This window comes from Hippopotamus amphibius, chromosome 5 (genome assembly GCF_030028045.1).
Source record: "Hippopotamus amphibius kiboko isolate mHipAmp2 chromosome 5, mHipAmp2.hap2, whole genome shotgun sequence".
NCBI lineage: Eukaryota > Metazoa > Chordata > Mammalia > Artiodactyla > Hippopotamidae > Hippopotamus > Hippopotamus amphibius.
This window is the reverse complement of record NC_080190.1, coordinates 28084281-28107480: the sequence shown is the minus strand read 5'-3', so window position 1 is coordinate 28107480 and position 23200 is coordinate 28084281. Positions and strand designations below refer to the sequence as shown.

The 23200-nt window shown below is 49.2% G+C and overlaps 1 protein-coding gene and 1 non-coding gene across 4 annotated transcripts; one reads left to right on the top strand and one right to left on the bottom strand.

The window, feature by feature from the left end:
* Positions 1–6263: 6263 nt before the first annotated feature.
* On the bottom strand, positions 6264–6382 carry LOC130854690 (small nucleolar RNA SNORD22). The gene has a single exon (XR_009054132.1). It is a non-coding gene; the product is annotated as a small nucleolar RNA SNORD22 (small nucleolar RNA).
* Positions 6383–7691: 1309 nt separating this feature from the next.
* PPRC1 (PPARG related coactivator 1) lies at positions 7692–22629 on the top strand. 3 transcript variants are annotated; one of them, XM_057736135.1, is made up of 14 exons: positions 7692–7849; positions 11695–11883; positions 12411–12557; positions 12685–12786; positions 12898–15805; positions 16106–16159; positions 17319–17376; positions 18154–18224; positions 19217–19940; positions 20955–21101; positions 21211–21277; positions 21401–21522; positions 21791–21942; positions 22233–22629. In XM_057736135.1, the coding sequence occupies exons 1-14, from the start codon at positions 7697–7699 to the stop codon at positions 22334–22336; spliced, it is 4998 nt and encodes a 1665-aa protein (XP_057592118.1). In that variant the 5' UTR covers positions 7692–7696; the 3' UTR covers positions 22337–22629. The 3 variants fall into 3 exon arrangements, with proteins under 3 accessions (XP_057592118.1, XP_057592119.1, XP_057592120.1); XM_057736136.1 differs by having other exon boundaries at positions 18157–18224; positions 22233–22574; XM_057736137.1 differs by lacking the exon at positions 7692–7849 and adding an exon at positions 7950–8021 and having other exon boundaries at positions 22233–22575.
* Positions 22630–23200: the final 571 nt, after the last annotated feature.

The window sequence follows — 23200 nt, the reverse complement described above, 5'->3', positions numbered from 1 at the left end:
GTTGAAAAGAGGGCCTGTCCAGGGATGAGTATCCCCTCCCTTGTGCTTAGGAGAGGGTGGGAGAAGGGAGCTATAAGCACAGCCACTCACTAACTCCATCATTCCAACCACATTGTTGATTCCCCCACCCCTGGCTTTCCCTATCTCCACCCGCCGGGGGGCGAAGCAGAGAGGGAGATAGAAGCCTGCCGAGGGTTGTGATTGAAGCCATCCACATGTACACAATTATTTCCTTGGCAGCATCCTCTGCCTGTGTCCACCTCTTCTCCACATTCCCCAGGGCAGAGGTCAGCACTACAGGGAGCAAAGGGAACCTAAAGCAATAGAACCTTAGCCTGGAATTTTGGATGCCTCAGTTTGAATTCCAGCTTTGCCCCTCACTAGCATATTACCTGGGACAACTGACTTCCCCATTCTGAACTCTAGCTTTACACTCTGTAATCGGTACTCGCAGCTTGGTGAGACTCAAACAAGACAATGTATGCCCAGTTGCTTAGTCCAGTGCCAGCCATGTGGTCAGTACTCAATATATGTTAGCTCCTTTATTCTTTCTTTGAAGTTATCTGTTATTTCAAAAGTTTCAGGAGTGGGCTGAATTAGCTGGGCCCCTTTCACTCTCTACTGTCCATGAATTTGCCTTCCCCCAATCCTGTAACCACTCACCCCTAAGGCCACTCATTCCAAACAACTAGCTTGGCCAGATTCCATGGTGATCACCAATCACTTGAGTGAACAAAGGGGCTTATAACCCACCCTATAGGGAACTTTGTCTCCTCTGAATCTAAGGTTCCCTTCTCCTAGGTTACATATGTGGAAGGTGGAAGGCAGGGAAGGAGCAAAACAGCATTTGTTGAGTATATGCTATGTGCCAGGTACTGTGCTAAGTGTTTCACACCTAAGATCTCATTTACTTTTCATGATGACCTTTGGAAGAAGGTGCTGTTACCTCCATCAAACAAGCAAGAAAACAGATTCAGAAAGGTTAATAAAATTTAAACTTTCTATAAAACATTTTTCTCCTTCTTTGCCTACTAACTAGTTAATGTCTCCTTTAAACCTCAGTTATACCTTCACCTCCTTTGTGAAGGTACCCCTCTCACTCCCACCCCAGCTTATCTATTGGTTCTGTCTCCTTCAAGGAAATATTATCTCAGTACTGTTGAATGGGTGATTAAGTTAAGTGGTTTCAGCTCCTTGAGGAACCATGCTTACTAAGGTTAAATAACTTGCCTGAGGTCACACAGCTAACAAGTACTTGACCCAGTGCTCTTTTCTGCCTTACTTCTAGTTTGGACCAGGCCTGGGGAAGAAGAGGAAAACGTCATTGGAGCAGCTCTGGAAATTGTGCTGCAGGCAAAAATGGGAGAAGTCACAGATGCCTGGCAGATAGCCCTGGGGTATGGTAGGGAGGCAGTGAGTCTATGTGGAAGGTCTTTCTTTAATGACAAGGTCCTGGGGGGTGGTAGGCTTAGCTGATTTGGTTGGATGGATTTGAGCACCCAGTATTTTCTTTATTTGAGGTGAAATCACATGACATAAATTAACCATTTTAGAGTGAATGATTCAGGGACTTCCCTGGGGCTCCAGTGGTTCAGACTCCGAGCTTCCACTGCAGGGAGTGCAGGTTTGATCCCTGGTCAGGCAGGATGCATGCCGTGTTGCCCACCCCCCCACACCAAAAAGAAGAATAATTCAGTGGCATTCCAGTATTTTTTTAATATCAGTCATTAATGCAAGACGGACCTAGACATGGGGATGAAGCAAAGTGGGAGGTGAGAATAGGTGAGGTGGTAAGGAAAGGAGAAGGGAAGAGGAGCCCCACAGAGAGGCAGTCAGCAGGAGAATGGGCTAGCAATGGGTGCGTTCCCTGCTTCTTCCAGCTCCTAAAACCTGTCCCATCCAACTCCCTCTCCTGATCTTGACCTTGGCCTTCTCTGTTTTCTCCCACATTTCTCTTACCCCTGAAACTCCCTCAAATACTCATTGGTATTGCTCTTTCTTTCAAGGATGAATCTTCTTTTTCCATCAAGATGGCAAATGATATATATCTTATTGGTGGCTCTGTCCCCAGCACCTAACAAAGTGCCTAGAACCTGATATGTGTCCTATAACATTTCTTAAATGATTATAAGAATTCCGACAGGATTTATCTTTCCCTGCTCCAACATGTGACTCCTCCCCTTCTTGTCCATTTACTGTCAACGTTACCATCACCACTTACCACTACCATCCCTCTCTCTGCCAAAGCAGTTTCATAAAGTGTGTAAGAAACTCTTAGGAAAACTGTTAAATATGTAGAAGGCCCCATCCTTAAGCAGAGGATATCTTACCTCTGGAGGAAAGGGATCTAGGAATCTACATTTTAAAGAAGTGCTCAGGTGGTTCTTATGCATGCCAATGTTTGGGAATAGTTCCTCCTAAAAGGGTCCCTTACCCTTCAGAGCATTCCCACCAAATGGGATGAAACCTATTCATTCCTCTCTCCTTCCATAAGCAACTGCTTAGTACAGTGGAGGATACACCACTAAGAACAGGGGAACCAAAGAACACATAATCTACTCAACTCACTGTGTGCCCCTGGGCATATTGTTTAACCCTCCCTCAGCCTCAATTTCTTCCTCAGTAGAATGGGGACAATAATCCCTACTTTTCTAATTCTTCCAGGGATGTTGCAAGGAGACAGCAAGCTGAGGACTGTAAACCATTTCTCAAATGTGGGTTGTTTGGGGCTAAAAATAAAGCACTGCAAGGGATATTGCCTGAAAGTTTGCATCTCCCTGGAAGAATAACTGTAAACCAGGTTTATTATCGATTGCTATGCAACAAGATACCCTCAAATTTCTCCCTCAGTTTCTTTTTTTCTCTTTTTTCCCTCAGTTTCTGAGGATCAGGAATCCAGGAGTGGCTAAGCTGGTCGTTCTGGCTCAGGCTCTCTCACAAGGTTGCAGTCAAGCTGTTGTCCAGGTCTGCAGTCATCTCGAGGTTTGACTGGGGCTAGAGAATCTGCTTACAGGTTCACTCTAGTGGTTATTGGCAGGCCTTAGTTCTTCAATGGCTGTTGGACAGAGGCTTCAATTTTTTGTCACATGGGACTCTCCATGGGGCTGCTCACAACCTGGCATGTTGCTTTTCCTAGAGTAAGAGATCAGAGAGAGAGAGAGAACAACACATCTAGGCTGAAGCCTCAGTCTTTTTACATTTAATCTTGGAAGTGATATATCATCACTTCTGCTTTATATTATTGATCACACAAACCAACCCTGGTACAATATGGGAGAGAACTACATAAGAGTGTGAATAACAGGAGGCAGAGATTATTGGGAGCTATCCTAGAGGTTTTCAATGACACCCGGTTTGGTCCTCAGTGTTGCAGGTCTGCAGGTTCAGTTTAGGAAGTGAATCAGAATTCATCAGATTCAGGAGACTGACACACAAATTAAATACACATGAAACATTATCTTGGTACTACTCTGCCTGTTTTCTAGAACTCTTTAGTTAAACTAGTCTTCCTTTTGAACACAAAAAATGTGTTGTCACTTGAGAGCCCATGCACCGGCTGTTCTTCTTACCCCAGAATGTTCTTTAGAATGGCTAGGTCTTCCTTGTGATTCAGGTCTTACTTCAAATATCTCCTCCTCCTTACCTGATCACACCATAAAAAATAAAATTGTCCCCTCTTACCTTTTACACTCTTACACTCTCCATCCCATTTCTTTTCTTTTGTTTTTTTCCTCACGTAGGATCTTAGTTCCCCAACCAGGGGACGAACCTGTGCACCCTGCATTAGGAGCAGAGTGTTAACCACTGGACCACCAGGGAAGTCCCATCTCATTTATTTTCTGATGGCATTTCTGGCACTCTGAAATTATTTTCACTCTTTGTTTACTTGGATTTTGTCTCCCCATTAGGATGTGAGCTCTGTTAGGGAGGCTTTTTTTGTTTTTGTGTATTTGTTGGCCTGTTTTGTCATTGCTGTATTTCCAGTACCTAGTACCTAAAACAGTACCTGGCAGAGAGTAGGCGCTCAGTAAATAAAACAGAATGCTGATTTGTTAATTCACACTGAGAAATATATGTCATGTGAACTGAGCATTTTGTCTCACTTGATCAACACACTCTCCCTATAGAAAATGATATGGGAAGCCAGTTATTATAATCAGATGAGGCTTTGGAGAACATGGAATCAGGCAAAGATGTGATTGACACCCAATGTTTGGTGGCCTGAGTTTTTCCTTCCTGGCCCTTAGGAATGCACATACCAAGGAGACTAGTAGCCACAACATTCCTGTCTAGGTGGCACTGGAGACATAGAGATATATTCTTATCTTTTTTAGTAGATTCCATGCAGACACCACATTAGGTGAATATTGGTTTATCAGATGCTGAATAAAGCAAAAAGGGCACAACTTTCTGCTTTCTTTAACATTAATCTTCTTCCCAAAGCCTAATCATCATTACAATGACCATAAGTAGTGCCCAAATCGTCAGCATTTACAGAGCATCTCTTAGAGTATGTTTCTTCCAAAGAAGAAGAATCGTGCCACCCTGTATTGGTTCTTACTGATTTCTCATTGGCAAATTATTTCCAAGTTTATTGGAAATAAACTTTATTGTTGCCCTCTCTATTTTACAGGGAAAATTGTGAATAGATTCACTTCACCCAAAAGATTAATAAGGGACTACCCAGGTGGTCTAGTGGTTAAGACTCTGTGCTTCCACTGCAGGGAGCGCAGGTTCAATTCCTGGTCAGGGAGCTAAGATCCTGAGGGCTGTGTGGCACAGCCCAAAAAAGAAAATGAAAACAAAACACAAAAAAAGCAAAGATTAATAAGAAACTAACTAAAAAGAAGTTGTATTAGTCTTTCCAGGCTTCCATAACAGGATACCACAGACTAAGTGACTCAGACAACAAAATTTATTTTCTCACAGCTCTGGAGGTTGGAAGTTCAAGATTAAGGAGCTGGCATGGCTGGTTTCTAGAGAGACCTCTTTCCCTGGCTTGCAGGTGTCTCCTCCTCTTCTGACAGTAGTCCTAGTGGACTAGACCCTTGCCTTTATTATATCATTTACCCTTAATTACCTTCTTAAAGGCTCTATCTCCAAATATAGTCATATTGGGTGAGCAGCCCTTCAACATATGAATTTTCCCCATGGTGGGGGAGGGGAAATGACACACACAATTCAGTCCATAGCAAGAGGTCCTCTCCTCTCATGAATTTCTTGTGGGAATGTGTATTATTTTTTATTTTTTAAAATATTTTGGCTGCGCAGCATGGCATGTGGGATCTTAGTTCCCTGACCAGGGATCAAACCTGTGCCCCCTGCAGTGGAAGCGCAGAGTCCCAACCACTGGACTGCCAGGGAATTCCCTGGAAATGTATATTAATACAACCTTCCTGAAGGGCAATTTGGCATTGTCCACTGAAATTTCAAATGTATATACATGTATACCCTCTAACTCAACAATCTCCTTTCAAGGAAACTATTCCATAGAAAGAGTGTACAAAAATGCAAAGATTAAAAAAAAAAGAAGAAGAATTCCCCAGTGGTCCAGTGGTTAGGACTTGGCACTTTCACTGCCTGGCCGGGTTCCATCCCTGGCAGTAGCAAAAAAAGGAAAGATACATGTACAAGAATGTTCACTGTAACTTAATTTGTAATAGTGAAAAACTAGAAATCACAAATATAACTTAAGTAATGATAATGATATTAGATTATATATTCGCTTAAATAATGATATATTCATTTAATGGAACTGGTACTCACTAAGGTCTCAGTAAATATTGGCTAATGAATGGACTAACATTATTACGTGAAAAAAAGCAAGTTATAAAACCATACATGTGGCATGGTCCCATTTTTGAACAAAGATCAATGTGTGTCCTTTTACATTTTTTTGAAAAAAACCCTTTTGGGAATTCCCTGGTGGTCAAGTGGTTAGGACTCCATGATCTCGCTACCAAGGCCAGGGTTCAATCCCTGGTCAGGGAACTAAAATCCCACAAGCCATGTGGTATGCATGTGGTACGACCAAAACAAACAAAAAAAAACCCTTTTATTTAGAGAGGCTGAAAGGATTACATGCTAATTAGAACAGCTAGGTTATATAAAAAATGACTTGAAAATTCCCTTTTGATATTCTCCAAGAGTTAGATTCCACTATATGTGCTTTATTCTTTCTTTGGGCCTGGAAAAAATATATATACAACTGATTTTCAACAAATAATTTATTCCTCCCTTTCCCATGTTTAGAAATCCTTATGATCCCTCAGTTCCTTCTGGAGTGAACTTTCCTATTCTCCTCTAGCCAGCTCTAGTGGGTTCACCTTACAGGCTCTGGGACTAGGACAGGAGGTAATGTTTGAATGTTTCTTCACTGGGACCTGTACATTTTTATATATATAGGAAAAGTGTGACTGAATACACACCAAAGGTGACAATGGTTAAATCTGGGAGTTGGAATCTGTAGGCCAAGTATGTTTCTTGTTTTTTTTTTAAACTTATTTATTTATTTATTGGCTGCGTTGGGTCTTCGTTGCTGCAAACGGCTTTCTCTAGTTGTTGCGAGCGGGGGCTACTCTTCATTGTGATGCGCAGACTCCTCATTGTAGTGGCTTCTCTTGTTGTGGAGCACAGGCCCTAGGCATGTGGGCTTCAGTAGTTGTGGCACATGGGCTCAGTAGTTGTGGCTCACGGGCTCTAGAGCACAGGCTCAATAGTTATGGCGCATGGGCTTAGTTGCCCCGTGGCATGTGGAATCTTACCAGGGCAGGGCTCAAACCCATGTGCCTTGCATTGGCAGGTGGATTCTTTATCACTGCACCACCTAGGAAGTCCCAAGTAAATTTCTTAGTTTCGTACTCTTTGAAATGATTTTGTATTTTATAATACAAAACTTTTAAAAAATAAGAAAACAATATGAAGTAGCTTCTGAATGGCAAATGAGTAAATAATAGAGATAGTGATGGACTGTAGAAATACAGAGAGGGATCAAGGTTGTCTGGGATGGCCAAAAGGGCTTTCCAGGATAAAATAGGGCATCAAAGATGTTTTGAGGCTCAAGAATTCCAGACAGAAAAACAAAGGCAGAACACCTGTTGTCTTTGGAGGCTAGCGTGACAATCTGCAGTAGCAGGAAGTAAATTTGGTAATAAGACGCCAACGTGGGTTTCTGAAAAGCTCAGAGACGCAGATAATGTGGTTGTTTTAAGATTAAACTCGCAGTAGTGCCGCAGTGTAGCGGGTGAGGCTTAGCTCCTGGAGTGCGGGTGCCCACGAGGGGGTGCTGTTTCAAAACATAGGCCCACTTGGACTAAGGTGAAAGGAACGTGCAGCAGGTAAAACGTCAAAGAGGGAGTTCTGACAGTTGGACAAATTAGGAAAATAAAAAAATGTGCAAAAGGTAATTATCCTTTATTACCTCATGGTCCCCAACTAGGTCCCTCTGCGCAACACAAAATTATGCATTACAATATGCCTATAGCACCTGCCATTCAGGCTCTGCTGAATGAGACTACTACTCCCAGGCTCCTTCGCGAAGCTACTACCCTCTTCCCGAGTGGAAGTGGGTATCGCCGCTCAGTCTTATGGGATCCGTAGTCTTGCAGTGTCTCTCGGGAGTTGTAGTTCCCTTCCTACAATCGCCGGGCGAGGCGGCGCCGGCGATCCGAGCTGCGCTGGGTGTTCTGGGGCCAAGATGGCGGCGCGCCGGGGACGGAGAGACGGAGTCGCGCCGCCTCCGAGTGGGGGCCCCGGCCCCGACCCTGGCGGTGGAGTGCGCAGCAGCGGTTGGGGGAGTCGGAGCCAAGCGCCGTATGGCACTGCGGGCGCTGTGAGTGGCGGGGAGCAGGTGAGGCACTGGCTGGCGGCCCGCGGCTGGCAGCAAAGCGGCGTGTGCCGGGAGGTGACACGTGGACGCCACAGGAAAGGGAAGAAGCGTTCGGGAGTCGATGCCGGGTGGCTGTGGGAGACGGATTGGACCGAGCGGACCTGGGTCGTTTGCTAGGGGGATGCGGGCAGAGGTGAGGTCCTGTGGCCATTCCTCCGGAACGTCGGAGGGGCAGAGCCGGGTGTCGGAAACCTGGCTCGTGCGTGGGGGGGTGGGGGGGAATCAGAGATTAGGACTTAGAGTGATAGAGTAAGTCCTCCCTCTGAGGATGCAGAGTGGGGGTGCCTCTAGCCCCGCGCCGCAGTGCCTTTTCGGAGCCACGTGGGGTGGGGGAGCGATTTTCCCGGGATAACTTGTCTGCTTCCCCTCCCCCTCTAGGCGGCCCCGGCACCCACGTGGGTTGGGCTCGGGGTGGGGGGGGGGGGTAGCCCGCGGGCCGCGGGTCCACGTGGGGGCGGGGAGGGGATGTCCACGTGGCTCCCGCTCCGGGCTGCTGGGCATCTCGTATCGGCGCGGGAGCCGCACTGCCGGGAACTGGGTGTGTCTCAGCCGGTCCCGCCATCTCCGATCGGCGCTGGGGGCCCCTGGCTGGGAAGAAAGGTAGGGACTGTTAGAATCAACTTTGCCCAGTGCCTTGGAGGAGTTCTTTTTCTTTCTGCTTTGGTCCGCGTCGCCTCTCGATAACGGATGGTGAAGGACTTTCCAGATGTGGGGGTAGTCTGTTCCCTGCGGATGGCGGAGTGTGTTGGGGAGGGTAGAGGGCTGAGGTTGAAGGGCTGTGGAGTAAGCTAGTGGCGGCCTCTGTCTGACCGGCTTGGGGTGGGTTGTGAGTCACGGGCACTGGCGTTTTGGTTGCCTGCAGTCCTGCCTCATTCGTGATTCAAGGGGCATGGGGGGTGAACATTTACATGGGACAGGCTTAAGTAAGGAAAGGGAGTCCTCTCTCCTTCCCTCACTTTCCCTCAAACATCTCTTTAGAGGAGGCAGCTGAGGCCTGCTCCTGTGAATTGATACAGACAAATTGAGATGGTCTGTGTTTAAGCTTCTCTGGAATTTTTGCTGGGGATGGCAAAAGTTGGAGGCGATTTGAGAACTATTCAACACTAGTTGAACGTTTATTGAAAGCGGGGAAATTCTGTCATTCTTTTTCCTTGGTCTTTCTCTGTACTTAAAAGTGTTATCGTCCCACTCCTCAACCAGGGCTTCTTAAAAGTTCCCACCCAGAGTGGAAGTCGGCAAGACTTTGAGCTGTTGTCTCTCTTAAACAACTAAGCTGAATCCTTGAAAGCTTTTTTTTTTTTTTTTTTGGTTTCTAGGTGGGAGTTGGGCTGTAGGCTGCCAGGTAATATCAGTTCTGGCAGACCCATCCAGGCCCTTGGGGTGGGGGGAATGGCTTCTGGGGCTGTAACTTGGGAGCTGCCTACCCCCTCTTCCCTTATTTTCTCAGAGGCAACATCTTTTGGGGCTGGTGCTGCCCACCTTTTGGGGGAGAGGCAGGAAGGATCCATGATCCAGCTGTAATCCAAGTTAGGTGGTCATTTGGAATTGGAGAGGGTCTCACGGAGAGATTGTTCACCACAAACACACACAAAGATGAGTATGTGGAAGCTAATCAGTCAGTCAGCAATTTATTGAGATTCCATTATGTTCAGACATAGGGGATACTGTGGTAGACCACACATGGTCCCTGTCCTCCAGGATCTTATGTTTTTATCAGATAGACAGTAAATAATGATGAGTGGGACAAAAGGAAAGTGCAACATATTGTATTATTAGCAGTAGTAATCTACCTTGCAGGGTCTGGGAAGAGACATTTTAAGCTGAGACTGTGGAGGTCGGAGGGGAAGGGAACTTTCCTAAGAGGGAATAGTATGTGAAGGCCTTGAGGTGGAAAGAACATGGCTTATTGGAGAAACCCATGTAGCTGATGTGTACAGAGACAGGCAGAGTGGTGAGAGAAGACACACTGGAGTAGGAGTCTGGTGGGGAATATCAGGACCACTGTAAGCCATTTAAGGACTTTAAACCTAATGCTGAGAGCAAGAAGATCTCCTTGGAGGGGATTTAGGGAGGGTCTCAAGAGGTGATCAAATGTGTATTTTCAGGTTTGTAGCTGGTTTTGAACCCTGCAGGGACAAGCTGGATGTGAGAAAGCCAGTTGGGAGGTAGAGATGCTGGTGGCTGGCACACTCTTAGCCTAGGCTTAGCGCCTCCATGATCTTGGTACTCTGGGAGCTGTGCTGTTTGGGGATTGAGGGGAGGGATGGTGAGGTCAGATGAAGAGGGGGTTCTCTGACTAGGACTCTAGTACCTGCCTGTTGGAAGTGGTGATGAGTAGTTCATAAAGCTGGGCATTGTCTTGAGATTCTGGCCTAGTAGCTGGGTCAGGTAGGTGGCAGGGCAAGAGATGTAGTCTCTTTGCTCTCCTAGGAGTGTTTGCTGACCCAAGTGCTATGCAGCTACTAGTTGTAATTACAGGATTGTGAAGGCCTGGGAGGAGTTAGTGCCTGAAATCTGCCACCTCTTACTTCGTCTCTGGGCCTGGCCTCCCAAAGTGTCCCTATCTGTCCTTTCATCTCATTGGGCATTGTAACTCTTCAGCTTGATTAGGAGGGTGGGGGTACAGTCACACCTGTTGCTTTTTTTTTTATTTTGGAAGAGGTACAGAGTTTTCCTCTGCTGCCAGAGGAGAGGGAAGACTGGACTGTTCGTGTTTGTTCCTGTTCTCTGGCCTTTGCATCATCTGTAGTGTCTTATAATGGAGATACCCCTGCGTCTGGCCTCTGGCCTTGCCAGCCCTTCCAGCCACTTCTGGCCCTGCCCACACCCACACTCTTGACAGGCCTGGGCGGGTGGCTCCCTGCCTGACAAGGCTGAAGATGTTGCTAGTTCTCAGAGAAGAGATAGGGTGCGGCTTTTCCATTCGCAGAATCAAGCTTCTCTTCTTTTGCTCTAACCTGGTCCGGATAGGGAAGAGACTTTTCCCTTGGCACCACCTTTGAGAGGTTGGGTGGCACACTGTAGAACCTTCAAAATAGAAGCTCGGAATAAGTGTGACTGTCAGCTGTGTATAGTGTGATACACTGTGCCAGAGAGGTGGGGGACTAGGAAATAAAAACAGTTTAAACCCTCTCAGGAGCCAAGAAGAATATAAGCTAATAGAATACAAAGGGTTATTTGCCCCAAAGGAACTTGGCATCTAGTTTTAGTAATGATGCAAGGAATGTCAGGGGGTGGGGAGGGGGTAGGATGTGACTGCCAGAAAAGTGAGTGGTACAGGAACATGTGTGAATTCAGGGTGTGAGGAGAGGTGTGTTGGGGAAGCCTGAGGTGTCTTGAAGAAGGTGGGATTTGAGCTAAGCAGAGAAGAGAGGCCTAAGTGGGATTTGAGGGAGGTAAGGTGGTTATAGCTGGAATTGCCGGCTTGCTGACCTCCTCTGCGTTGGGGTGCCCCGCAGAATGTCTGTCTTCATCACTGCCAGCAGATGACTCTTCTGAACAATCTGGGTCTTTTTGATATTTATCAGCCTCATGTGGCTCCAAGTGTTTCTGCATGGAGTCTAAACTTTTTTTTGCCCAGAAGGTTCTTGAACACTGCCATCTGGTTGGGGCTTTGGCTCATGGTTGGTACTTCTCTCTGCCCAGCAAGTCCAGTGGTTTGGCTGTGGTGGGGCTCCTGCTGAGTCTGAGGCCATTGGTGGAGGGTTGGGTACCTGCTTTACAGAGTGTATCAGTCAGCTGCCCCAGAGGGCCTATGCCCTGCAGCCTTCACTGTGCCTTTCTAACCTTATCCCCTTTTGTCCCAGGTGCTGCTGCATGAGGAGGGGGATGATTCTGGCTTTGTCAGTCTGTCTCGGCTGGGCCCCTGTTTGAGGGACAAGGACCTGGAGATGGAGGAGCTGATACTGCAGGATGGGACACTGCTGGGGACCATGCACAGCTACATGGATGCCTCCCTCATCTCCCTCATTGAAGATTTTGGTAGCCTTGGAGAGGTGAGCTGGGGTCGGGCTTGGAGGTCTTCAGGCAGGAGCTTTGGCTATGACTCGGTGGCTCTGTTCTCCTAGAACCTTGGCTCCTGGATACTCAACCTGAGTCCTTGACGTGAGAATTGGGGTGCATCCCATGTAAAAGGCTGTCCTGGAAGACTTGGACTGTAGTCTAAGGCCTTTCCCCCTGCCTGGGCCCCTGACTTACATGTCCAGAGGGTTCTAGTCTTTGTTTTGAGTCCAGTTCTAGCCAAGGGTTGTCTGCTGAGCATCCCACATCTTACCTGAGGGTGTAGGAAGTACGAAACATAAGCTCAGGACTCAGTTTTGGCAGGTCTTTGTTGACACTAGAGAGCTGGTGGATGGTAGTAAATGAGATTGGAACCCAGGCCTCCTGTTACTCACATCTCTCTCTGGCACATTGAGCTGAACTGAGCCTGGGAGAGGGATTCTCTTGGCATCCAGTCCTCCTCAGTGGCCTGGCAGGTCATTAGGAATGGTGGTGGGACCTTTCTGTTGTCTTTTCTGAGCAGAGCAGATTATCTCTGGAGGACCAGAATGAAGTGTCACTGCTCACAGCTCTGACGGAGATCTTGGACAATGCAGATTCTGAGAACCTGTCTCCATTTGACAGCATTCCTGACTCAGAGCTGCTTGTGTCACCTCGGGAGGGCTCCTCTGTAAGTGTGGGACGAGGGGAAGGGGGAAGCGGGTGTGTGGTTTGTGCAAAGATTAGAACCATATCCACTGGCCTACTCCTAAAGTTCTGAAGCACAGACTCATTTCAGGTCTTTTTCTCCCTTTTAGTTGCACAGGCTGCTCAGCCTCTCTCGGACACCTCCAGAACGTGACCTTATCACCCCAACTGACCCGTTGGGGCCCAGCACAGGCAGTAGTAGATTGAGTGGGGTAAGCCTGACCTAGGGAGCCTCATGGACTCCCAGGGGGGAGGAATATGTGGGACAGGTCTGGAAAAATACATTCCTGGAGAAAACTCATGTTTTATCTTCTCTCCTGTAGGTTGAGATGTCTCTCACAGATCCCCCTTGGGACTTCTCTCCGCCCTCCTTCTTGGAGACCTCCTCCCCCAAGCTTCCTAGCTGGAGACCCCCAAGGTCAAGACCCCGTTGGGGCCAGTCCCCTCCTTCCCAGCAGCGTAGTGATGGGGAAGAAGAGGAGGAGGTGGCCGGCTTCAGCAGCGAGATGCTTGCTGGGGAGCTCAACAACTCTGTGAGCAGCACTCCAGACTTCCCCATGCACCTGGCCTGTCCTGAGGAGGAAGATAAAACAGCAGCAGCAGCAGAAATGGCAGTGCAGGCAGCTGGTGACGAGAGCATCTCCTCCCTGAGTGAGCTGGTGCGGGCCATGCACCCGTACTGCCTGCCCAACCTCACCCACCTGACGGCACTCGAGGATGAGCTTCAAGAGCAGCCGGATGACTTGACGCTGCCTGAGGATTGTGTGGTGCTGGAGATTGTGGGCCAGGCGGCCACAGCCGGCAATGACCTGGAGATCCCAGTTGTGGTGCGACAGATCCCTACTGGACCCCAGCCTGTGCTCCTGGATGACTCGCTAGAGGCCGGTCCAGCATTGCAGCTGCTCATGCCTACTCTAGAGGCAGAGACAGAGGCTGCTGTGCCCAAGGAAGCCCTCTGCCCTGAGAAAGAGGGGTTGTCACCTGACTCAAAGGGAAAGCTGGAGTCAGCCTGCTTGTTGGAGCCCAGGGAGGTCATGGAGCCAATGGCACCCAAGGGGCCTCAGAACCTACCAGCCAACGCAATGCTAAGCTCCCAGAGAGCTCGAAAGGGCAGGAGGAAGAAGAGCAAGGAGCAGCCAGCTGCCTGTGCAGAAGGCTATGCCAGGAGGCTGAGGTCAGCCTCTCGTGGGCAGTCTACAGCAGTTACAGAGGGGACCTCTCAGGGAGGCAGCCTGACTCAGGAGGATGTTCAAAGAGAGGTTGGGCCTCCCCGTGGTAGAGGGAAGCCCCGGGCTTGGGCTCGGGCCTGGGCAGCTGCCTTGGAGAAGCCTAGTTCTGGAAACTTGGAGAGTAGTGCTGGACAAGCAAGTCCTGCTAAAGAAGGTCCTCTAGACCTCTACCCCAGCCTGGTTGACCCCATCCAAGCCAATCCGGTCTCAACCCATCTAGCACTGGTTGACTCTGCTCAAGCTGACCCCATGCCACTTGACTCTGTTGAAGCTGATCCCACTGCGGTTGACACTGATGCCACTGTGGTTGACCCTGTACCTGTTGACCCTGCTCTGGCTGACCTTGCTTCAGCAAATTCAGAGTTGGTTGACCCTCTCCCAGCTGACCCAGTGCTGATTGACCCAGTTCTGGCTGACTCGGCAGCAGTTGACCCTGCAGTGGTTGTTCCCATCTCAGATGACTTGCCTCCAGTAGACCCTGTCCTAGCCAAGCCAGTAAAAGTTGACTCTGTTCCCAGTGACCAGGTTCCAGTTGACCCTGTGCTAGTTAAGTCTAGGCCAACTGATCCCAGACGTGGTGCAGTGTCATCTGGCCAGGGGAGTCCAGCCCCCCAGGTCCTTCTGGAGTCAGAGTCCTCAGACTTCCCAAAGGGCATCAGTCCTAAAGTCAAGGAGGTCGTGGGTCCTCTGAAGGGGGAAAGTGGTACTAGTGCCACAACCCAGGAAGCCAGGCCTCGGCCTCTCAGCCTATCTGAGTACCGACGACGAAGGCAGCATCGCCAAGCAGAAGCAGAAGAGAGGAACCCCCAGCCCCCAGCTGGGAAGTGGCCCAGCCTCCCAGAAACTCCCACAGGGCTGGCAGACATCCCTTGTCTTGTCATCCCACCAGCCCCAGCCAAGAAGACAGCTTTGCAGAGAAGCCCTGAGGCTCCTCCTGAGGCTAGCTTTGCGCCTGTGGGTCCTAGTCCTGCCTCTCCTAGTCCTGAGCCACCTGCAAGCAAACCTATGGCTTCAACTCCCACTGAGCAGGTGCCATCCCAAGAAATGCTACTGCCAGCAAGACCTCCACCTCCTGCTGTGCAGTCCCTGCCCCCCACAGTGCCCACTGCTCTGCCTTTTCCCACAGGTGGGCTGGCCGTGACTCCCATGCTGCAAGGTGGGGGTGTCCCCAGTCTGCCTCCACCACCCTTGCAGCCTCCTAGTGTTCCGATGTCTTTGGGGCCAGTGCCACCTGATCCTTATGCTCACTATGCCCCTGTGCCACCCTGGCCTTGTTATCCCCCTGTGTCCCCTTCTGGCTATCCTTGCCTGCCCCCACCACCAACGGTGCCCCTAGTGTCTAGTACTCCGGGTGCCTATGCCGTGCCCCCTACTTGCAATGTGCCTTGGGTACCTCCTCCTGCCCCAGTCCCACCTTATAGCTCCAGCTGTACCTATGGGCACTTGGGATGGGGTCCAGGGCTGCAACACCCTCCATTCTGGCCTACCGTTCCCCCACCTCCTTTGCCTCTGACCTCTGTTGGAAGAGCTGTTTCTGCACCCAAGGTGGAGCCCAGTGGCATCCCAGCTGGCCCTCCTGAAAGTGTACTAACTGTACCGATGGCTTCTCCTCTCAGTCTTGGGGCAGCTGGCCAGGGAGCTCCACAGATAGAGGCCAACAAGGCAGAGGTCAAGCCAGTGCCTGCATCTCCCCATCTGAAACACAAGGTGTCCTCTCCGGTGCACAGCCCTCGGATCAAGGCTCCACCATGTCTATCTACTGAGAGTGTGGCTGTTGAGGAGCCTGCATCAGAGAGGTTAAAGCCTGAGCCCCAGGAGACTAGGCCCAGGGAGAAGCCATCCTCTCCTGTTGCCAAGGCTGTTCCCACACCTGCACCAAGGCAGAGCACTACCACCAAACTGCCTGCTGTCCACCCAGCCCGTCTAAGGAAACTGTCCTTTCTGCCTGCCCCATGTACCCAGGGTCCTGAGGATGTGGTGCAGGCTTTCATCAGTGAGATTGGTGAGTGCCACACAGTTCAGTTGGTGTGAAGAATGGCATGGGGGTTGTGTGAGGAGTGTCCTCCATAAAACAGGATAAACTACCTTGATGGGGCTGGCCTTTGGTGGATTTCTTTAGAGAGTTCTGGAGAGGTGGAAGTCTAGGTTGGTTTGATTCTGCTTTGTGTTGATGCCTTGGTTTACTTAGTACAGTAGGCAGGGGGGAGCATAAGGGGAGAAGTGAGGTGATTTGGGACTTCTGGGACCTGTGTGCTCAGTTGATAGAGGCTGGTTTCCAATCCTGTGCTGTGTGCTTCCCTAGGAATTGAGGCATCGGACCTGTCCAGTCTGCTGGAGCAATTTGAGAAATCAGAAGGTGAGGAAACCTGGATAGCTTTGCTCCAACCCCTTTTTGTTGATATTTCCTTTGGGCCCAGCCCTGTAGTTTCTTAAACTGGGGGGAGGGAGAAGGGGCGTCTCAGCCACTAGAGCAGCCCCCTAATTGGTATGGGAAGACAAGATTCACCTGTGACACAATCTAAGCCAGTCTCTCTAAGGAGAGAGTGGTGGGTACAGCATGGCAAGAATGATAAAGAGTAGATGGATGGGGAGATTCAAGTGGGTTGGGTTATTTGTAGAAGTAGCTCTCCAGCTGAGCCTTGGAAGACAGGAGTTCAGAGAGAGTGTGTGTGGTGAATAAAGGCAGAGGTATAGGAAAGATCGTATGTGGTGTATTTGAAAGGCAGTGAAGGGGAAAGCGAGGGGGGAGGGGGTGGGGTGGGGTGAATTGGGAGATTGGGATTGCCATATATACATTACTAATAAGGGAAAAATATCAAATTTTACACTTTAAATATGTGCAGTTTATTGTGTGTCAATTATATCTCAATAAAAGTTCTTTTAAAAAAAAGGCAATGGATAGCTCAGCTTCTCAGTACAAGGCATGGATCTAGGTACAGTGGAGGATACTAAGGACTGTTCTCAAGGAGCTCATGTTCTAATTGGGGAGAAGAATCTGCAGAAATGACTTCTGAATTGGTAATAGGTATCTGTAGTACAAGGCAAAATAGAAAATATAAGTGTAGATCAAGAGTAGGTTATAAGGGCTTCCTAGGTGGCGCAGTGGTTAAGAATCCGCCTGCCAATGCAGAGGTCACGGGTTCGATCCCAGCTCCAGGAAGATCCCACATGCCGCGGAGCAACTAAGCCCGTGTGCCCAAAAAAAAAAAAAAAAGAGTAGGTTATAAGACTAAGAAGTCAGTTAAGTGAGTTATGCAGAAGCTGGAATGCTAGGCTTAGAAGTTTGGATTCAGTCTCAGATTCAGTGGGGGAGTGTGCTTGTTCCTGAGCAGAAAGGAGACATGATTAAAAAGTACCTGGGTACCCACTGGAGGAGAATGGATCTCTCTGGGGAGACCCCAATGGAGTATGTAGGCAAAATGGATTTTCCTCCTTGGGTCTCAAAGCCAGCCCTTCTGCGCCTCCTCAGTATGGAACATCTGGTTGGGCTTTTAACTAGTATGGTTTCTTTGCAGCCAAAAAGGAGTGCTCTCCCCCGGCTCCTGCTGACAGCCTGGCTGTAGGAAACTCAGGGTAAGTATGGCGACATGAGTGAGTTACCCTACAGCTGTTGGTCAGCAGCCGGCTGGCGCTCCAGGACTGTCAACTGGATGCCTCTGTTACAGGGATGTTTAGTCAGCTCTAGAGTCTTTCCCTGTTCCCCACCCCGGCTCAGTCTATCACTACTGGGTACTGTCTTGGGTGGTGAAGTAGGAGGATATATGTGTACCATTCTCTGGCTAATTCCAGCCTGGGGTTCCAAATGGTGATGCCTTTTATATTCTGGCAAGTTGTGCTTTTGGGGATTTCTCTCCTTTATTTAACAGGCTTTAAGGTTGCTCAACACTGGTGATGGTGTAAGAAAAAGTGGGGGATGTCCATGGCTAGGGCTCCCCTGACTCCTTGGAGGAGGTATCCTGGACCTTGTTCCCCATGCTTCCAGCACTGAGAGGCCTTGTTTTCATTTTTCATGTTCAAGATACCCCATCCTGTTCTACCAAACATATTTCCCTCCACATTGATTTTGGGTTGGTTTGAGCCGGGCATGAGAGGCTCCTGGCTTGGAAGAGGTGGGGGGTATTCAAGGTCACAGTCAGCCTGCCTCCAGGAATTGGGTGGAGCTGAGTTGAGACCCAACCTGCATAAAGTTCAGTCACTAAGACCCTTCTGTCCTGGAGGAGAATGATTGGGGCAGTTTGTGCCCCGCCATTCCTCTCTGTACGTACCCCTCTCCCATTGCTTTGTGAGGAAAGCAGATGTACACGATGTTGAGGAGGCAATGAACCAGGCTCTCCCTTTTCCCCCCGCCAGCAGCGTTGACACTCCCCAGGAGAAGAGGCCCCTAGACCGGTTACAAGCCCCAGAACTGGCCAACGTGGCAGGTGGGTTCAGGGTGGGGAACTCTGTTTGATTAGTTTATGCAGCAAATGTTTGTAGAACCCGCTCTGCACCAAGTGTGTGTAGATGTCGGGGATACAGAGATTTGATCCTTGTCCTTGAGCTTCTCACAGTCCAGGGGGCAGATGTGTAAACAAATGAGCATGTTGAGTATCAGAGGTTGTGTGTTAAAGAAGTCTGTGTGGTTTATAGTGGGGTCTGAAGAGGGGCAGTCAGGGCAGGATTATATAGAAGGTAATCCTCAAAGCAGAGGCTTAAGGAAATCACTGATACCAATCAGGTAGATTTAGGGGCATTCTAGGTAGATGGAGTAGCTTGAGTGAGCTGAGGAAGCAAAGCCAGCCCGGTATGCTTTGGGAAATTAAGGTTGGTTCGTTTTGGCTGGAGTGTAGTGGCTGAGCAGGGTGCTGGGCAGAGCTCAAGGAAGAGAGAAAGCTGGAGTCGAAAGTAGGAGGTCAGGTTATGGGAACTTTGAATGCCTTGTTAAGCTGAGTGGACTTCATACTGTACATTGAAGAAGCAGCTGAAAAAACTTTACCAGTTTGATCTTTGGGTGCTCTCTCCAGCACGAATGTAGGAGACAGGTGGACAGGTGTGATGCCCGAGGTAGGAGATTATTAGGAGATGATTACATCAGTTCAAGCAGAGTGCAGCCCAGAAGTCAGGCAGTGCTGGGGCAGGGGGTGAGTCTAAGAATAAAGAGGTAGAACAGACAGAACCTGGTCACCAGCTAGGTTTGGGCAGTGAGAGGTTGAATGGTTCAGGAGGACCGTAGCCAGTTGGGTTTCTATTGCTGGTTTCCAAGATGGGGAACTCAGGGGAAGGAGCAGTTGTAACAGTGGGAGAAGTTGGGCTGTTGATCATTGTTAGTATACTTTGTGAGATGAAGTGGGGGTCTCTGGAGCCTGTATTCACGATGTTTAGAAGTGTAGAATCCGATCTCATCCTGCTATCTCCATCCTCCCTCCCCTCACAGGGCTCACCCCTCCAGCTACCCCTCCCCATCAGTTATGGAAGCCCCTGGCTGCTGTCTCACTGCTGGCCAAAGCCAAATCTCCTAAGTCCACCGCCCAGGAGGGAACCCTGAAGCCTGAAGGAGTTACAGAGGCCAAACATCCAGCTGCAGCCCGCCTCCAAGAAGGGGTCCATGGCCCTAGTCCAGTCCATGTGGGCTCTGGAGACCATGACTATTGTGTCCGGAGCAGGACTCCCCCCAAAAAGACGCCTGCCCTGGTTATTCCAGAGGTGGGCTCCCGATGGAACATCAAACGCCATCAGGATATCACCATCAAACCCGTCTTGTCCCTGGGCCCAGCCACCCCCTTGCCCCCATGCACAGCTGCCTCCCAGAAGCCACTTGATCACAGGACTAGCAATGAGCAGGCAGATCCCCCAGCCCCTTGCCTTGCCTCATCTACCTTGCTGTCCCCTGAGGCCTCACCCTGCCGGAATGACATGAACACTAGGACTCTCCCTGATCCCTCAGCCAAGCAGCAGTCAGTGCGCTGTTATCGAAAAGTCTGCAGGTCAGCCAGCCCCCCAAGCCGGGGCTGGCAAGGCCGCCGTGGCCGCAGCAGCCGTTCTGTCAGCTCTGGGTCCAACCGGACCAGTGAAGCATCTTCCTCTTCATCCTCATCGTCGTCTTCCTCATCCCGATCCCGGTCCAGGTCCCTCTCCCCCCCACACAAGAGGTGGCGAAGGTGAGCTCTGATGGCCTGTTAGGTTCTCTTCACTTCGGAAGTTCTCTCCTCTTGTTTACTCTGAAAGCTTTTGCACATTGAGTTTGATACTTTCAGGCACTAAGGCTTCTATTTCTGTCTTTGGCTTTTGTCTTCTCCCCCTTTCCTGGATTTGAAGGAGGCAAGCTGTGAGAAGATAGCTCCTATCCCCTATTTGAGATTGGGATATCCCTGAGGTTTCCTGCTTCCTGGAGACCTGCCTTGGGAAGACAATTAGGATTTGCTCTTGACTGTGTTGATTCGTTTACATACTGTATCAGGCCTTATTTCTGGTATTTTCCTGGTAGTATATGGGATGGTGGGCTAGTGGGTTGTTAATGGCAAACAGTCCTTCCTTTAATCATCCGTTGAGGAAACAGTCTGGGACAGTTCCTTTGTCTTTGGGTGTCACTGTGGCCTCATCTATTTTCTGGCAGTACCTTTTTCTCAGTAACAGACCCAAATTTTTCCACTTAATCTATGAAGAATTCTTAGTTTTTGATGGTGAAGCTTATCTTCGGAAATGTCCCCTACTACAGGTCTAGCGCAGTCACCTCCCCTTAATGACATGGTCATAGCACTCCTATGAGACATACGAGGGGAGCAGGATCCCAGAGACCCAGGCCTAGAGTGCCCTTCCCGCTCCCCACCCATGCCACCGCCTCTCACCCCCTGGCAGCTAGTTGTAAGACCTAGGGCCCAGCCCTTTATCTCTGAGTCTCCATTATTCTTATTCTTTCTGATTTGTTAAATATTTTTCTATTTTTAATTGCATAATTGAAAATAAATAGATCTGTGCCCAAATACTCTAAAGCATCTAAAGTTCGTGAGGTTCTCAGTTTGGTCATCTGTGAAGAGTTCTTCCAGACCTCCTCTGCTCTGCTTTGCTTTTGGTCTTGAGCTTCCTGACAGGGAGGCAGGACTGGGGCCAAGGTGAGGTAAGTAGAATCTACGTGCACCCCTCCCAGCATTCCTCTGTGCCCCTTTGTTCTCCAGGTCCAGTTGCAGTTCCTCTGGACGCTCCCGAAGATGCTCTTCCTCTTCCTCCTCATCATCTTCTTCATCTTCCTCAGCCTCATCATCTAGTTCCCGAAGCCGGTCGCGTTCTCCATCCCCTCGCCGGAGAAGTGACAGGAGACGGCGGTGAGCATACTTTTAGGGGTTGGTGCATCTGGGCTGCAAGTGCCTAAGAGTTTTGAGACTTGAGCTGTCTAATGTCTGGGGGGCTGATGGCACCTTATTCTCTTGTCAGGTACAGTTCCTATCGTTCACACGACCATTACCAAAGGCAGAGAGTTCTGCAAAAGGAGCGTGCAATAGTGAGTAGAGAAACAGGTCCTGGGAGGAGAGGGCTTGTCCCTAAGCCATGACATGAGCTCAGAGAGCCATCTGCAGCTATGGCCTTGGTTCATGGTGTGTCAATTTTCCTTGCCCCAATATAGGAAGAGAGAAGAGTGGTTTTCATTGGGAAGATACCTGGCCGCATGACTCGGTCAGAGCTGAAACAGAGGTTCTCTGTTTTTGGAGAGATTGAGGAGTGTACCATCCACTTCCGTGTCCAAGGGTGAGGTTGGCCCCTAAGGTCAGGATGTCCTTTCTGTCCCATCATGTATTTTGATGCTTCTTTGTCTTTCCTCCTTGCTCTGGTGTGCTGGGCAGTGTAGAAGACCTTCATTTCTACAGTCAGAGGGTTGTCAGTTTGGGGAATGAGAAGAACCACCCCAGTCCCTCACTGTACCCTGGAGAGCTGTCTCTTTTCTATGATGATGGATAATCCCAATGCTGAGATGGCCAAATAGCCATCTCAGCCTCTGTCTCACCCTCCCCACCAGTGACAACTATGGCTTCGTCACTTACCGCTATGCTGAGGAGGCATTTGCAGCCATCGAGAGTGGCCACAAGCTGAGGCAGGCAGATGAACAGCCCTTTGATCTCTGCTTTGGGGGCCGCAGGCAGTTCTGCAAGAGAAGCTATTCTGATCTTGGTGAGTGGAGGGAGGCCCTGAGCCTTTGGTATACTCCATTTCCTCCTTCGAAGGGTCCCCAGCCTTTTGAGAGGTGGGCTAGCTAGGCAGACTGGTCGTCTTCTGACATATGAAGAGCCTAAGGAGTGGGATGAGAGGAGAAATGGGCGCTCTCCTTTCTTTTGACTTAAAATCCAGGTGATTTCAGCTCCATCCATTATAGATATGAGAGGTGGTTGGCCATTTGAGGACCCTGTGATTGGGAGGTGTACTCAAGAGACCTTGATGTTTGTCTCTCTCTACCTTTATAGACTCCAACCGGGAAGACTTTGACCCTGCTCCTGTAAAGAGCAAATTTGATTCTCTTGACTTTGACACATTGTTGAAACAGGCCCAGAAGAACCTCAGGAGGTAACCCTGGGCCCTTCTCCCCCACCCCCCTTTCTTTGGAGGTGCCCAACCTCCTCCATTCCCCTCCCCCAGTCTAGGGGAGAGAGCTGCTAGTGAGGAGATGACTGTTTTATAAAGAAATGGAAAAAAAGTGAAATAAAAATGTGTTAAATCATATTTTTTAAGTGGTATTTTTCATAATAGGCATCGAAACACATTAATTTGCATTCCTATGTAAGATGGATGGGGTTGAGGGGTTCCCCCAGTGTTTGGAAAATCTAAGTCACTATGCAGACTAATAAACATGAACTAGAGGGAACTGCCAAGTGCTGTTGTGCTTCTTTCTATGGTGCTAGGGCCAGACAAATCACTTTTCCTCTCTGAACACAACAGGGACATGCTTACCTCCATTAATTCCTAGGACCCCTCTTTGGTCAGGTGTGGAATCCTTTTGGACTTGAAACTGCTCCTCAAGAGTGTTGTCAGTGAAATCACTCATCTAAAGCAGTGCTTCTCAAACGTTAAAAGGACAGTTGAATCATCTGGAGATCTTTTAAAAGTGCAGATTCTGACTTCTGGGGTGGGGCCTGAGATTCTGCATTTCCAACAAGGGTGGTGCTACTGGTCCAGGAAGGAATTTTAATATTAAGGACCTGGAGGAAGCTCACACTTGTTGCAAATAAAGGTTTCAAAACTGAGGCTTGTGTGTACATGGACCATATTAGCTTCAGCACAATGCTTGGCATTCAGCAGGTGCTCAGATCAGATGTTTAAAGAATGCATGCAGGAGGATAGATCTTTGGGGAGGAGGGAGATGTGGGAATTATACCAAGGACAGGGGAATGCCTGTTTTGAGAAAGGCAAAGGAGAGGTGTGTCCATTGAGAAAG